The sequence below is a fragment of the Zootermopsis nevadensis genome, unplaced genomic scaffold, assembly GCF_977971745.1.
Source record: "Zootermopsis nevadensis isolate Lab colony 2312 unplaced genomic scaffold, Znev_1.0 Znev_ptg000028l, whole genome shotgun sequence".
In the NCBI taxonomy this organism is placed as follows: domain Eukaryota; kingdom Metazoa; phylum Arthropoda; class Insecta; order Blattodea; family Termopsidae; genus Zootermopsis; species Zootermopsis nevadensis.
The window spans coordinates 12,803,372-12,820,497 of record NW_028259160.1 but is presented as its reverse complement, the minus strand read 5'-3'; the positions used below and the strand labels follow the sequence as shown (position 1 = coordinate 12,820,497).

Here is a 17,126-nt window from a genome sequence, read left to right as displayed (position 1 = left end):
ACTTCGTTCTGCTAGTGCGAAGGAATGAGTTATTTTTTCTCCTGCCTCTTTTTTCTTTGTTACCAGCCGTTCTAAATAATTGTTCTAAAACCAGTCGGAAAGGGGAGTGGATGAGTGACACATCGTACATTCCACAGAACTTAGTCGTCGTAACATTTAACATATTTGTATACAAGAGAATAATCTTATTAGATTCATTGTCCGTGGTGCTTGGTGTGCCTAGAGTTGTCTGCACTAATCACAGTGTGTTCACAGACGCATTTCTGCTTTGCAGGACGTAATGATTTTTGCCCTGTAATTCTTTATTTCTCATCAACCGTACGTATAATGAATATCGTTTCACCCATACTGTGGACGTGAATTTGTATCAATGCTGTTAAAATATCTTACATTAAAATCGTGAAACCTTAATCTATTTCACGCTTTTCTAGTGATTTTCTTCATGCTGCAGACTTCACTAGAAAACGATCAACAGTGACAGCAACTGAATTGAAGGGAAAACACAGCTTCTCATAAATCTATTCCGAAAGAAAAAAGTCTCACGACCAAATTTGAGCCTACGTGCCCTGTATCCACATTCTAGCCACATGCCCTTCACATCGTGACCTCGCTGTGTGACCTGTATAATAGCGAAGTTTCTCGTTCGGTAGTTTCGTAAATTGTCTCCTTAATTTAGCCTTCCTGAGCACGATGTTTTGAAATATTGACATTTTAAGTTTTTGTTCTTCCGTGAAAAATAAGGGACTGCGTTTTACGCCGACGCAAGAAATTATGAAATATTGTTATGTTGGTATATATTGTTTGCCTTCAGAGTTTTGGAAAATAAACGAGATTTCAGGTTATCACGGCGACTGGTATGAAGATGAACAGGGTGACTGGACGATAATATTTTTCCACTGAAAGAAAAACTTATTATTCTGCATTCGACATAAACCTCAGTTTTGTTTGTTGTTACTCTCTTGCCCTGTTGAAGTATCGGTACATGTTCGCGTCAGAGCGTCTTCTTTTCGGGGGTGGATGTTTTTGGAAGTGGGTAGTAGCATAACCTTGATCGCCGTCGCTACCACCGCCTTTTGCTTCATTTCACCTGCCCCGGCGTAACTGATTGGCTGTGTGCCTGTTTGTTCTTGTCATAAAGGACTAGCTCCTTGGACTATTTGCATTTTATACGCCAAGCGAGAGAGCAAAAAAGAAAAAAGATTACTTAAACGTAGCTCCGAGCGGGATCCGATATACACGAAGTGCAAAGACCGGCAGTTGTGCCAACTTAGATTTTCAGTTCGGTCCTTGGCGCCTTGTGATGCTTGCATAAATCCTGTAGGCAGAAACGTAGAAATTCTGGTAGACGCTCTTAAGGAGGCTAACCTACAACAAATCGCAGTGAAAGTTAAATACACGTCACCACAGTGCAGGACAAAATCTCGTTATAAGGACGTCTAAGAAATCCTTCGAAAATGTGTCAAGGGTTCGGATATTTCGTAATGATTGGTACATATAAAACTTGTCTTCAAGAAGAACTGGGAAGATGAAATTTCGGTATTGCTTGATGTTGTTAGGTTTATAATCTTCTGCTTTCCCATCTCCTTGCTGATACCATAATAGATAAAATATGCAAATCTTTTGTTTCTATGGATGTGAAACTTTGCTTGTCAGGTTAAGGGAAGGACTCAGATAGAGGAATGTCATGACGTAACGTTGGGTGGCCTTCTGTGACACAGCCTGTCCAAACCAAGTACCTTAAAATACTTCAGCTGTTTGGTTAAGGGTGCTGGCACTTGGCCAAGATGATGACATTGACGAACACTGAGTAAAATAATTTGAAAACTGAATTAGCGTGGTAATTATGTGTCTGATGTTGAATAAATCATTAATGACCCATGGTGGTGTATTCTTGTAGACTTGAGGATGAACTAGTATGTTCTTCCGAAACTTTAGAATCTACTTATAAGTCCACGCGGTGTTAAACCCAGAACAGCAACAGTGACATCTTCATCGTCGCTAGAACCTAACATCTCACATAAGAGTAATTTAGAAGCCGCATCGGTAATCGATGCAGGAGATAACTTTGAAGTCGTGATATGTCTACATCGAGAATCGTAATTTGAAGTCTGTCTTGTGCTGTTACCTGATGTGGTTTATGTATTTTATGGTCGTATTTTGTTTCAGGTACCACATAGCAGGACAGACAATGTAAGGGGTTGATGCATTGGATGTTCCGATGCCCCTCCTTTCAGCGACAGCCGCACGACCCGGTGGCGACTCTGTTTCTTGTCAGGACGCTGAGAGAGCGGGTGGTACTGCCCGCGACATCGCTCTGTCGTGGTCGGCAGTACCGATAACACCACCAGCGCAACGGAGACCACTCTGTAAGCTGCCAGTCTTCGTAACCCACCTCAAGATTATGCCTACCGGTGAAGTAACTTCTTCTTCATCACTGTCACCTTCATCATCCTCGTGTTCACCTTCACCCACGTCCTCTCGTCGGACTACATTCAACCGGCTCAATCCTGTGATAAATCGGTTTACTAGATGATACTACGAGAGATCGAACATTTGTTGTACCCACCATGAACGATACGTTGGATACAACGCTTACTGGCAGTAGCGTGTCAGTGAATAATTCTTTACACCACTCACCACCGGGCCCTAATTGGGGAGCGCCGGGGGGTGGTGTTGGGAGCCCTCGCTTCAATAATTCTCATCACCAGCAACATTCCCAGACTCCCACCAGTTCTTCTGCCGCCTTCGTCTCTGGGAAGACGAAGTCAGCGGTGACGCCATCGGCAGGTGGCGGTGGCGTGTTAACTAACTCTGTGATGGAACAACTGAGGCCTCCGGACACCGGGGGTAGTGCTAGTGTAGGACACTGCGGTGTTACATCATCTTCAGCACCCTCGTGTAATAAAGACGATTCGAATGCGTGTGGTAGCAGACGACCGCCTTCTTCGTCAGTAGTAACGGCGTCTTCGGGAGCTGTTACCGTCATCAGTGTTCAACACGGGGGGACCTGTAAGCCGAACGTGGAAAATGTACATCCCGATAACGGTGAGTGTTTTTATGGATGTGTCGTCCTCTTTATGATAAATGTACTGTTCGAGACTCGGGTTCGTGATCCTGTTGTTGCTATGCGATACCAGAGCAATAAAAGAACCCCTCTCCTGTACTGTGACTGCCTCATTACTGCTATTTCTCTCCGATAACCCATAATTTCCATCTCCTCCGCCTGTACGTTCTCTGAGCTCACAGGACCACAGAGCTGATATCGAGACGTTAGTACCCTTCGACGGAACGCTACAAAAATAGAGAACAGATAGTCCACCTAATTCACAGAGTGCTCTTAATTCCGAAGTGTCCTTTCGTCCGTCATTTATGCATTTAGGTACTTCAGATAGAATTGAGGTATGGCATTCTGTATATAGATTCAACGCCTTAAAGTGGCAGCTTAACTAGAAGAAACTGCAAATCCGAGAAAATGACAATGGTTCTTTATGCCCTAAACTGCTGGTCTCTGTTCTGAAATTCCGTCCATGGATTTTAAGAAACAGGAGTGCTAACCACACATTGTTCTCCACATGACCGTGTTGTCAGAGGGGTCTAGTCCCCTGGTGTGACATTGTGGTTACGTGTAGGCGTGTATTGTACCATGACAATCTAGCTGGCTGCTTTCTTATGATCTCATTTTGTAGGCATTGTATGGAAATGTTGGACCCTAGTGTCTGAACATCACTGTACAGTTCCACAAGCCGAAGAGTCAGTTGGTATGTAAGTTCTGGTCCTTAATTAATTGGGTCTCAGACGTAAAGCATATAGCAGAAACCAAGCTTACAAGTCCAGTGGTTAGCATTCCTTTGTCCCCGGTGCAAAGCTTGGTCCGAATATCGGCAATTCTGACTGAGGGTTTTCGCGTTTTTTTTCTTCATTACTTCAGTCAGATGCTAGGATATTTAATATCTCAAATGAGGCCACGACCGCGTCCTTCCACATCCTTCCCAATTCATTAATTATTCTAAAAGTCGATGCTATATAGAACTGCTTGTAACGCCGTTAAATACAATACGCCTTCATTGTCTTTGCCTTTTTGCTCTGGTTTTGTATATAGCTGTATTGTTTTATTATGCGAGGAAGACTTCGTTACCCGAATTCCTAGCGCCCGCTTCAGTTACGTAGTCGTAAGCGTCCAAAATGCACGCTATCACGACGTAATTTGAAATATGGCTTGTATATCTTCCGTGCACGAAGTGGCCATCCCCTTGTTTCATTTCCGAATTTATTCAATGCATTTCGACTAAATTTGGTAGTAACGGTGCCTTATAGTATTTGTCAGATGACTTCGATTATATTCGAGTAGTTTACGTTAACCCCGAATCTATCTTTATTAGTTGTAACGTGTTGAGTGGAATGTCAAATTTTAACAGCCCAGATATGTTTAAACTGGCTAATACGTGTGCGCATGAGCACAAAGGCATCTGTCTGGGCTTAAATTGGATATTTCCTGCGAAGTCGAGGATTGATTTTGCGTTAGTGATATCTTTTTGTTCCCAGACTATCCTTGGTCCTGAACCCAAAAAGTATTCGCTGGCCCTAGGTCGCCTCTCAGCGCTGAAGAATGTTGGCATGGTTCCCGTCAGATGACGTTATGCTTTGGCACGTTGGCCTCCCGTTGCTATGTATCTTGTTCCTTGGACTGTCCCGGGTTGCCGATGCCACAAAATTTCCTCTGTACCTATTGAGGCGTGACATTACATTTCTTTTTGCTATATTCAAGGTTTGACGAAGCTGATTTCAGTAATATAGTTCAACACAGGGATGTCCAAACTTTAAAGATCTCTTCAAAACGTAATATAATACATTTTATGTATGTTTTGCAGGTGTTTAATCTATGTTGGTTTTCGAGAATTTCTTGTGTTGGGTTCTTTTGACTTTGATGTGCTATATGAGACATTCTTCAGGCTCTTAAATTTCAAGTTTTTCAAGACATGGATTGAACATCTGCTAAGTTTCATTTTCATTTGTAAGTTTTTATTATTTCCCATCGTTTAAACAACGTGCTTGCCGAGGATTATTCATACCTAAAGACGAGAATCGAAGAATGGAGAGTAATACGTGCGATATCAGGGTCTCACGGCGGCGAGTTTTAAGTTGACTGTCTTCTGGAATGTTGCGCCACGTAGTCTCGTGCAATTTTACGTAAGTTTCATAGTTTCTTATTGCCTTCATCATTATGGCGATGATTAACTCTTCGAGTAATTCACAATAGTATTAAATCATAATCACACAGTAGTTTACGAAGAATGATGAAGATTCTAGGAAAACGTTCAATTTGAAGAGACAACATTGAGGTGCATTTTATTCGTTTCGCCATGGTTCTCTTCAGACTATGATCTTTCATTTGTGACACCGTGTAGTCTTGTATCACAGCCCAGAAGACAAGAATCTGAGGAAATAATAATTCAAAAAAACAAAACAAAGGCAAGAAACTCCCTTGAGCCAAATATACTCTCACTGCCATGAAAACCACAAATCTCGGTGTACTTGTTTCGATCAGTGTAAGCGGCGAAGTTAATGAGAAGTGGAACAACAACGATACAAAAATTGTAGTTGTGAATGGCTTGTTCTTTGTTTTGTGCTCACTGTAGTCTCGTCACGTAGTGACAGTGCGCAAGACGGACAACTAGCGCCGCCAGCCACAACACAACGAACGACTTAGGAGCAACATCCTGCCGCCATTCCATGGGACTTGAAAATAAGCTCTTAGAGGGTCGACACACTCATTCAAGAACCTCTTGTGTGGAATAGTACGAAGAAATGATACAAGATTGTAAAATGTTTGTTCAACCGACAGCCATAAAATCTGTCCGGATATACGTTTTAGTTTATTCAGTATTTAGACTGTCAAAATATATGAAAAGGAAATAAACAATTCGAGACATCTAAGTATATGAATAAAATAGATCTTAACAGAGAAACTGAGTGTAATCGTCTGAGGATAGACCTCTTGAACGCAGTAATGGACGTTCGAGTTTTATAAAACACGAATGTTTTTACCATCTGAGACAATCGGCTTCAAATGCACTCTTCTTCATGTCGTGACTTTTCATGCAAAAAAAGTCGTCCATAACGCTCTACTTAGACCAATATTGTATTTGGTCCATGAACTCAACCAAGGATTCTCAAGTCAAAGATTCATTCATCCAGAGGTCAGTACACATACTTACGGACAGACAGATGGACGAAAGTGGGAAGGCTAATAGCCCTAACACACTAGCTTCCGGCAACCAATGATGGATTCGTCATTGTTGGATTTAATTAATTTTAGCCGGGAGCCATGACCCCAGCAGTACAAGACTTCGCTGAGAAATAACGGGTATTGAAAGCACTCGTCGTTGGCGTGATACATACGGAGAGTTCTGATTCACTATACAGAGTGCGTCATTCCTTTGTTTGCAGCGGTATCACCGCCTGTTTGTGGATCTAGACGCCGGTCGATATCAAGTGTTCTGACGGTTAAAAACATCACACGCTGCCTTACGATCTTTTCGGAGGTTCTGTCCATGCTCGTTGAATGTTTGTTTCCAATGTTATCGATTTATGTACGTCATACAACAGCTAAAAGTGTACGGGGTAACAGTAACTATGGCGGATGGCTCAGAAAACACAATGTTTACTTGTAACACGAACAGCCCACCCAGCCTCCTCTACAACGGGTACCGTGGTCCTTTCCCGGGGGTAAAGCGCGGCCGGGGCGTGATGCTGACCACTCACCCCCCATCTAGTGCTGAAGTCAAGAATGCTCTCCCCCAAGCGCCTACATGGCGCATATTGGGACTGCTTTACTTCGCAGTGCTACTACCGGAGCGAGCGTACATCAAATGACTGAAACTGTTTGGCGGACGAGATCACGTGACAGTAAAAGCGCAGAAGCGTCCAAAACTCGGCCGCCGTCGTTCATGTCGTACATTTTAGTTTTATCCAGCATCTCTGCATATTTCACGACGACGAAACAAATTCTGTGGCATGTTTAAGTTGACATCTGATTTCTCGAACGGAATTCTGGGTTTCGATCTGTAAAACCACAAAATGTGTTGATTGTTTCTGTGGGCATTTTATTTAAACGTGATGGCCATAGTTTTTCAGATTATACAACTGTTGTCTCGCTGCACAGTATACCATAATACGGCGACAGACAAAAGAAAGAATTGGCTGCTGCCAGTCAGTGTCTGCCTCTGGTAAACTGCAGTCCACAGAGTAGATAGCTAAGGGAATTTTCTTTCGTTTTTGGCATTAACATTAGAATATCTGTAGCTGAAGAAAATTTCTTTCCAAGTCTGTTAATGCGCCAGTATTATGCAGGTTGTGTTAAAGAAATTGATAAACTCTAATGTAGTGTGGAAAGTATCAATGAATTTCCAGGCGCCGTTTCTGCAACGTAATTTTAAATGTTTTTAACTGAGTGAATTTTCTACTTAGAAAATTTCCTTAACAGAATGTGTATACTTTGTGTGTGTATGTATGTTTATTTATGCATATATGTTTCACTTCTTTGTTTCTTCGTTAAATGTGACGATTAGTAATTCATACTTTTTATTTCAGGAAAAACTATCAAGTATTATCAATCTTGCAATGGTAAGTACAGAAATTATTTATCCATTCCCATGGTTCTTTGATTACTTTAATTCTTAATCACATTTAGTTTTCCTTCCCAAAGATTATTTTGAAACTTGATCTAAGATTTAGAAGTTAAGTTTATCTTTCTTTTTCTCTTAGGTTTTCCCAAATCTCTTTTCTCCCTTAAATACATTTTTTGTACATTTTGGATTCACATGGCGAGACTATTTTGTTATCCGTGTCATTTAAGAGGTGTTTGAAACTGAGTGGAATTGAATTTCTCAGGTTCTGTGGTCTCGGAGCAAGGCGTGGTGCGATCTACTGGAAAGTGTGACTTGCCAGGAGGTAGCACTGGGATCGGAGGGATGACTGTGCCTATCAAAGATGAGGAGGATGACGTCTCAGGCTCTGATGGGGAAGTCAGTAAGATTGATTTTACAGGTATGTTCATTGGTGACAGGTACTTTTGTTTCTCTTTCATCATTTTAAACATGACCGTTGTTAAAACAACTGGATTTACCTTTGGTCTATTAGTGTTGCATCAACTTTTCTCAGCCCCATAGCGATGAAGGTGTCGATATTGGTTTTCTGGTTTGTAATACTGTGTGGACATGTCGGTAGTTATCAGTGTTTCCAAAAAATATACTCTCTCCTTCTTCTACCTTGAAGATGGTGCACCGCGGAAAGTAGGAAAATTAATTTGATTGCAGGGTTACCTGTTTGGAATCTGTATATAGCTTTATATGTGGTCAGAACTAATGATGCTGATTGGATGATGTGTTGTAGGGGTGAACTTAAGGACCAAGAAAAAGCGCGTAGTTGGAAGTGAAGACTCGCAGGATGGCTTCGATGAGCCGGAACGGCCCATGTCGTGGGAGGGCGAGTTGTCTGATGCAGAAATGAGTATTGTTACAGGAGCCTGCCTCAGTAATAAGCAGGTACGTATTGAACAACTTAGAAAAAATTACATTAATGTATTTAAAGATCATATCCCATGTGTATTTGTTTGAATTGCTGTTCCTTGAGAACCTATCAGTGTGCTGATTCGGGATGTGCGTCATGCAAGAAAGGATAGTTGAAATGTATTGTTGCCCTTTCTTTATTTCTCCCTTTCCAGAATTTTATTTTACAAAAATTGTATGTGCATTAATATTAATGCATGTATCTCTGATAAGCTTCTTTGCATTGTTACATTCTTATATAAAATACACTTTCTTGTCTGTCATTTATATATTTTCATTTTTGTAAGCCGTAAATATAAGTACATGTTACGAAACCTGCGCCTATAAATAATCCTTGTATATTGTACATCATTCCGAATGGTGTATTCAAAAGAAGAAATTAGGAACTGTCGCAGCCAAATGGTTAGCACTTCTGTCTTGTGTTTGGTAGGTCCCAGATTAAAATCTTGGTCCAGAGACCAACTGTTCTGACTGAGATTATTATGATTTTCCGCAGTCTCTCAGTCAAATGGGACAGCACCTTAAATTAGGCTGTGGGTGTCTCCTTCCATACCCTTTCCAGTTCGTTAGTTGTTAATCATCCGATCATTTGACACCATAACTTTAGCTACTGACAGCATCAATGCATAAACCACGAATCATAATGGGAGTTGTGTTAAGTGAAGAGATCTGTTTGCTTTGGCTTCAGGATTTGTATTCATTGAAGGTGACTTAACGGGTAAAATAAAAAGGGCGATCATATGATTTATAGAGAATATGAAATTCAAAATAAAACTAATCAATCCATTTGTTTGTAGCGTTCAGTGATGATGGATCTTTGAGTTAACTGACTTTATTGCTCCATCATGAAATGACTTCATGATCTGTGAGTGAGTAAGAAGTTTGCTCACTGTTTGGAGCAAGGTCTTCTCAACTCTTCAGATCATGAATCAGCTGCTTTTGTTGGTGTATTATTGCACACATTGACTTGACCTTGCTTTACGCCTATCAAATAAACATCAGGGTTAACTTGAATTGATGAGACCATAATTATGTAGCTGTCACTGTGATACAAGTAGGAAATAGCACATGCCACTTGTTAAACAGAAGTATTACTACTGTAACATGTGTGCAATATGGCTTCATTTAAATTTTAAAATTTTAGGGTGACAGAGATTAATTTTTGTTATCAAACTGTGTGTTAAAGGGAACTACTTTTTCGATATTAACTGCACATTTAAAAATTAAGAATAATTTTTCATGAACATTAAAACTAGTTTTCTTTGTCTAATTTTAATACATATTACTATGTTACTGAAGATGTTTTACGTAACAAAACGTCTGTACGATAAGTTAAATGTTAAGGTATGTATTTTTATTGTCATTATCATCATCATCAGTGGTGACTTCAGCATTGACATACATGTCTAATTTTGTATAACGTGATTAATATCTGGTAGAAATACTCCTACCTATCTATGTTGTTTGCCAAACAAGATCATGAGCAGGAAGATGATAACAGCCATCCCTGTTATAATAATTACTACCATATACATGTATTAGTATGAGCCGGGATAGCTCAGTCAGTATAGTGACTAGCTACGGGCTGGACGACCGGGGTTCGATCCCCGACGGGGGCAGAGGATTTTTCCTCCAGCCTCTGCGTCCAGACCGGCTCTGGGGCCCACCCAGCCTCCTCTACAATGGGTACCGGGGTCCTTTCCCGGGGGTAAAGCCGGCCGGGGAGTGATGCTGACCACTCACCCCCATCTAGTGCCGAGGTCAAGGAAGAGAGGAGCTATACCTCCACTCACCCCAAACGCCTACATGGCGTATAGTGGGACAAACTTTACTTTACTTTTACATGTATTATTACTATGAGTATATAAAATTCTAATGTTACTGGCATTACAATTTAGTTGCAGTTATAACAGTCCATTAACAAAATTACATTTTATTAGAGATAATGATTTATGCTTGTTTTTCTTCCAGGAGCATGAAGAAACATCAATGGAAGGTGTGCAGATCTGTGGTGTCAACAATTCTTCACCACAAATAGATAGAGAAGATAATAAGCGTCCTTTGAAGTTTGGAGAGAGTGTGGTAAGTGTTAATATACTGAAGTTTCCAAATTTCAGAAAGGGACCCACAAAAGTCATGGAATTGCTTTATTACCAAAGTATGCTATTAGCTTCCGAAGGAGGACTCTGCTCTGTGGAGTTATTTAGAAATTACGTGCATCATTGGCATTGATGTTCATGTACATCTGATGCAAGTCTTATAGTGGAATTTTTAAAACATAAATCTTTGCTCAAGTTATTTGATTTTCATGTGGGGTAATCAGAGGGTGCATTTTTAACAAGAATGTTGCCTTTGTACAGGTGGACAAGGTTTTAGAACATGTGCGGTCAAAACAACTTCATCATCACCATCCCCAGGCTGGATCAGGAAATAACATCTTGTCGCAGAACAACACCACAGCAACTGACTTGCCACTTTTGGTGGATAAACTGTTGGGTAACAGTGTCTGTTACAACACAACACCTTCCCATAGCCCAGTTTTGCAGCAGAGACACATGGGACACCACCTCAAACATTCACATCACAGTGGTAACCAGGCAGTGCCACCTACTCCGAGTCCAGATTCTGCCATACATTCTGCCTATTCATATTCATCTCCAGCTCAAAGTCCTGTGACTTCACGCCACGGCAGTAGCCATGGTACGTTCAACAGAAATTTAATACGTGAATAAACAAAGTGACTGAAAAATTGTAGCAATGTTACAGAAATTTTTCACCACTAGGAAAGGCATTTGAAACTATAATGAACATTCTCTCCCGGCACCAATGACAACTTATGACATTTTAGCTAGTCATAGAAGCAGTGCAAACTTTTAAGAGTAAAATTGCAAATTTTTGTTAGAAGCATTTATATTTTCTTTTGAAAATTCTGTTGTCGGTCTGATTAGCCATGTCCATTCGACCTACTGGCAGCAATCCTCTTGTACCTTCCAGTTCCTGCTTCCCTGGTGTTTGCTGGGAGACCTCATAAAATATACATAAAAGTGATTTGTGCCTGTCACTGCTTTGTCACTAGGCAACATGTACAGCTTAATGAGGAAAGCAATCTATTTGGTATTCACAAGCCTTATCAGGCTGCAGCATCTTCTTCTTCTATGGCTCTCCGGTCCGTATTCGGTCCATGGCCTCCTCAATTCTCCTCTTCCATTCGGTCCTCTGTTAGGTCCTTCTGTCCGAGGCTTTGATTGAGGTTTCGAAACATCTTCCTTTTTACGGTGCAAGGTTGTTAGCCTTGTGACCAACCCCCAATCTGGAGGGCCAGGGTACCTGTCGTAGTCTGACCTCTCCCCCTCGACCAATCTGGCTAGGGAGGCCCTACCAGTAGCTAAGTTACCGCCACTGTGGTACTCAAGTCCCACCACCATGGCGAGGTGCAGGTACCATTAAGTGAGGCTGCAGCATAATGACAGTAAATAAAAGAGAAAATATGTTGCAGCCTTTATTTGTTGAACATGTGTTTAATGAAAGTAAAACTAATTCACAGTTTTATATAAAATCATGCATACAAACAAAACTGTTTACACTTTGTATGCATGATTTTATATATCAATATACTGCACGGTGTGCAAGGTTTTAAGATAATCCAGTGTTTGACAGTGGTATTCTGGGTTTTGATGCTATGTAGGCTTAATATAGAGAAAGTATGTTTCTCCGAAACATTGACAGCTGCCTGTGAGTCTACACAGCATCAAAACCTAGAAGAACATCATCATCTTCACCTTTTAAAGAAAAATGTGATTGTAAATAAATGCTGAATAGCTATGTTGTAAAGTGTAAATAAGTGTGGTCATAAAATTGGTATATGACCATACTTCTTAATAGAAGTCTTTTTTCCCCCCATTTTTCATCCAGAATTTGCATTACAGTTATTTGCTATTCCAGTTGTTCATTCCATACTGCATGAGAAGAGTATGCCCCCAAACCTTTTTTTAATTAAGGCATAAATGAAGAACTTAGCACCTCATGCACTTTATGTAGGAGCAAAACATTATGTAATTAGTATTAAAACATAAAATGATTGTGTTTAATCTCATACAGATAATAAATATGCATTTTTAAATCATTGTTCATGCATTTCAATCTTAAAATTTCTTCTATAGATGGATTTCTTGTTTAACTACATTTGTTCTGTTACTTATGATGCTACCATCATGTCCTTGAACAAACTAAATGTTGTGCTGTAATAATATTTGCAGGTGTGTTGAGCAGTGTAAGCTCATAAATTACTAATGATCACATCATTAAAAATCACTTTGTTCATGTGGCCTTGTGGGTTGTGACACCGTGTAGTGTTGTAGGTGTTTCACCAATGTTTTGTAGGAGAATATCACTAACATCTTTTTTACTCTGAAGATGGATGCAGCATGTTCCTCCAAAACATTGGTAACAACCTACCGGACTATACTGTCCACATTTTCACTGTTTTGAAAACCTGTTTTGAGTTGTGTAAAATCCCTGAATGTGCAGTTCTTGCCAATTTATACTGATTACCTGGGTGCAGCAAATGTTAGTTTGACCTTCTCCCCATATATCACAATTTGGTATAGTTGGTAAAATTGTTCAAAATGTTTGTTTTTCTTCTTAGGGTTACCATCATCAGGTTTCAGCTCACCATACACGCCATCCCTGTCACGAAACAACTCTGATGCATCTCAGTACGGAGGCTCGCAACACAGCAGTTGCTACAGCTATTCGTCTGTCTCTGTGTCCCCGACACAGTTCTCTCCCACACATTCCCCCATCCAGTCCAGGCATATGCATGCACACGGTGCTGTTGGGGCAGGCTTTCCTTCTCCTGTGATGCCTCGTGGTCCAGACTTTGGAACTACTCCTGGGAATGCAGGGTCACCTCTTCATGTGATGGCAGGCGGAGTCATCTACGGAAATGTGTCTGTTCCCAGATCAGGGTTGGTGACTGTAACAGGCCCCGGAGATGATGGCTTGCCACAAGAAGCTGTAGCAGCAGCAGATGCAAATGGTAAGATCTTTTATATTCTAGGGCTGTTGAAGGGTATCTCTATGTCATTTTCTGTAGAGCAGAATTAAAAATGCAGGCCGATTTCACTGTTTTATGCACATGACATACATTTCTTAAATTGTACCAGACAACATTAATTTTAAATGTGGAACTAAGTTGAGGTTTCTTGGTGGAGGAAGTAAACATTCCTGTGGTAAGAATAAAATATCAGTGCTTTGCTTTTCCGTGTTGCATCTATTTTTGTAGTTTTCTTTCTTACAAGGATTTGGTCTGTTATTCCTGTTGGATTTTAACTGTTAATTTTATTGTGATTTTCTATGGTCATTTCATGTAATCAATTATGTATACAGTGTACCATTCTGGAACATCTCATGCATGAGTCAGTTGTAGGCCCAGCATCCCTTGATATTCTCATTGCAGAGAAAGTTTGCACATATTATAGTATATATAAGTATTGAAGACCGTGTAATTATTTTTATATTAACAGATGAGCGAGAAGGAATTCTGGATGAGAAGATGTCTTCCTTCACAGCAGATTTGGTCCCACATTCAGCATTGGCTGCTCCACCTGGTATCTCAAGGCAGCAGCTCATCAACAGGTACTCTCACTAAAGGCTAAACTACTGTCAAGTTAAGTGCTGAATCAGAGATAAAGCCCGTAACTGAAGAACTCTGAGAAAAGTCTGCCATGATGCCACTTTGTTCAGTAGGAATGTAATTTGAAGTCAGCTGGGATTGAACCTGGGGCTCCCACTATGAATCCAAAAGGAAATCCCTGCACATATAAGTGAAGTTCAACAAAAACCCATGAAGGATGACTATAAGAAGTTTAATAGAAATATGCCTGTGGCATGCCATTTGTGCTTGTTGTCTCATCCAGTTCCATAGATGTGTTATTAATGTACTTGAGTGAGTCATTGAGTTGAAACATGTTGAGTCACCAGGGAGCATTTGGATGTATTTTGTTTCTTTGCTAGCTGTATACTGTAACTTAAAAATATGTGTGTTCTGTTTTCAGTCCATGTCCCATTTGTGGGGATAAGATTTCTGGTTTTCATTATGGTATCTTCTCTTGTGAGAGCTGTAAAGGATTCTTTAAAAGGACCGTTCAGAATCGCAAGAATTATGTCTGTCTTCGTGGATCTTCATGTCCTGTAACCATTGCAACGCGAAAGAAATGTCCTGCATGCCGTTTTGAGAAATGTCTTAAAATGGGCATGAAGCTAGAAGGTAATTAATTATCTGTAATTGAGCTGAATGTAATGCAATCTGTGAATGTTGAAAACAGCTGCATTGTTTTTTATGTAAAAACAAGTGATGGTGCAATAGAATCTAACATTTTTATATTTCATTTTAATTGAGTGAAATACTGAAGTTGTTCATGGTTTAATTAAACTGTCTAAAATTCTGTAATAATTAGAAATATAATTTAGCCGTTTAGAAATTATGCATAAGAAAACGGATAGTACATTATAAAGCAACTTGTCAGATGCCACACAGCTAATTCAGTTCCATGGTTTGATTAATTCTTATTACCAGTCTTAAATCTGTGATAAACCCATTTTCATTTGATTGAGTTTTTGGTGAAAGCAGACACTGATCTATGGCGGGGAATGCATAGGTAAGACAACAAGTAAAATGATGTTCAAAAGGATTAGACGTTCATTTATACCTGTTGCTTGAGAAAACAGTGGGAGTCTACAAAGCACTTACAAGAAGATTAGAAAGATTCTGAAAGCGTGAGACTGCTGTGGTTGGGGCAGATAACTGCCAAATTTTATATTAATGGATCTGATTTAATTCTTCTTGCTTGTAATTTCAGTTATCAGTACTTATGTTTTCATTTCATATTGTATTTCCTATGAGCTCATACTCTGTCTGCTGTCTCCTGTTATATTCTAGTTATATTACATAGTTCTAGTAAGGCATTTAAGAGTTGTTTTCTGCCATTAAGTTACCTGTTTTGTTCGCAGCTATCCGTGAAGATAGAACTCGTGGTGGTCGTAGCACTTATCAGTGCTCATATACACTGCCTGCCAGCCTTGTGGCTCCACCTGGAAGTGATACCTCTAATCATAAATTGCTTGCCCCCTCTGGTGACCCCCAGGTAAAGCTGGAGGCTCCAGATGTGGGGGTAGTAGCAGGGAGCAGTGGGAATGGAAATGGAGGAACAGGTCCTCTCAACTCCAGGCATCTCGACAAACTAGCCGTCCCTCAATTATTGCAAGTAAGCAATATTCCATGAAAGTACTACAGCCAAGGAAAATTAAAATGTCTAGACAGACACATTTATGTAACCAATAAGACGAAATGAAGTTACAAATCTGTATCCTTATGAGATGCGAAACATATTACATATTTTGATGTGCATAGCAGAAATGTGGACAGGTTCTAACTTGTAGATAGGTTACAGGGAGTACAGATGAAGTTTCTATGGAGTGTTAAGAAATGAACAAGGAGGGATAGAATTTAATTGAGGACATATAGTAAGTAGGACCTGGAGAAAGAATGCTGTGGTATAGATATTTACAATTATTACATGTGGAAACAAAAGGAGTCCCTTGGGAGAATCAGAAATGAAAATAGTGAATAATGAACCACGGTGGAGACCAGTGGCAAAGTCAAGGGACTGATTGAGGGTAGATACTAAAAATACAGAGGAGCATTTCAGAAAGGATGAAAGATGAAGGTTTTGTCAAAGATAAGACATTCCACACTGGTGGAAATGTTAGTAGGTAATAGAACCTTCTGTAAGTCTTTGTGCAAGCCCTTCCTCCCCAACCTTTGCAAAAAATGCCTAAAATAAGTACAATTTTGAATATTATGCTATATATCTGTTTGCCCACATGTTTAATCTCCTATTCCATACAGTGGATTTCAGTTTAATTTGTTACTTATAAACTAGCTATGTCAATATGGAACATATGTCTTGATGAATGTGTATGTATATAATGATGATATGTAGTTACTATATAATTTTTATGGAAGTGATTAAAATGTTCAATTTTTGTTTTTAGTTCTGGAGTCGTGAAACATTTGCTTGTAGTTGACTGTCATTATTATTGTTATTAGGAAATAATGGATGTGGAGCACTTGTGGCACTATAATGACCAGGAGATGCAAAAATTGTCAGCCCATGGAGGTAGCTGTAGTAGTAGTAGTAGTAGCAGCAGTAGCAGCAGTAGCAGTAGTAGCAGCACAAGCAGTAATGGCAGCAACAACAATGGTAATACAGGGGCCAGTGGCAGTAACTCAGATTTTTTATCCAACCTGTGCAACATTGCTGACCACCGTCTGTACAGACTCGTCAAGTGGTGCAAGAGTCTGCCACTCTTCAAGAATATATCGGTGAGATATGCTTTGAATTCAAGGGTGCTTTTTAAAAATATTTTCTGTTGTATATTAAGGTGAAACATATGATTAAATTAATAGATGAAGAAAAATGTCTAAAAATGTGCATCATATTAATGATACGTCCTTGTCACAAACGCTTAAACTAATCTTGCATTTGATTTTGTATG

General features: G+C 39.9%; 1 protein-coding gene across 6 annotated transcripts in view; it reads left to right on the top strand.

Moving 5' to 3' along the window:
- Nucleotides 1-17,126, top strand: part of Hr39 (Nuclear hormone receptor FTZ-F1 beta) — a 76,006-nt gene that overhangs the window by 53,872 nt on the left and 5,008 nt on the right. For all 6 annotated transcript variants that reach the window (XM_022070137.2, XM_087357479.1, XM_022070138.2 and 3 more), the window contains 11 exons: nucleotides 2,167-3,045; nucleotides 7,591-7,623; nucleotides 7,891-8,046; nucleotides 8,392-8,543; nucleotides 10,539-10,649; nucleotides 10,928-11,267; nucleotides 13,213-13,605; nucleotides 14,093-14,204; nucleotides 14,624-14,835; nucleotides 15,579-15,832; nucleotides 16,678-16,953. In XM_022070137.2, coding sequence (XP_021925829.1) covers nucleotides 2,568-3,045; nucleotides 7,591-7,623; nucleotides 7,891-8,046; nucleotides 8,392-8,543; nucleotides 10,539-10,649; nucleotides 10,928-11,267; nucleotides 13,213-13,605; nucleotides 14,093-14,204; nucleotides 14,624-14,835; nucleotides 15,579-15,832; nucleotides 16,678-16,953 — 2,517 coding nt within the window. In that variant the 5' untranslated portion in view covers nucleotides 2,167-2,567. The remainder of the gene's footprint in view (nucleotides 1-2,166; nucleotides 3,046-7,590; nucleotides 7,624-7,890; nucleotides 8,047-8,391; nucleotides 8,544-10,538; nucleotides 10,650-10,927; nucleotides 11,268-13,212; nucleotides 13,606-14,092; nucleotides 14,205-14,623; nucleotides 14,836-15,578; nucleotides 15,833-16,677; nucleotides 16,954-17,126) is intronic.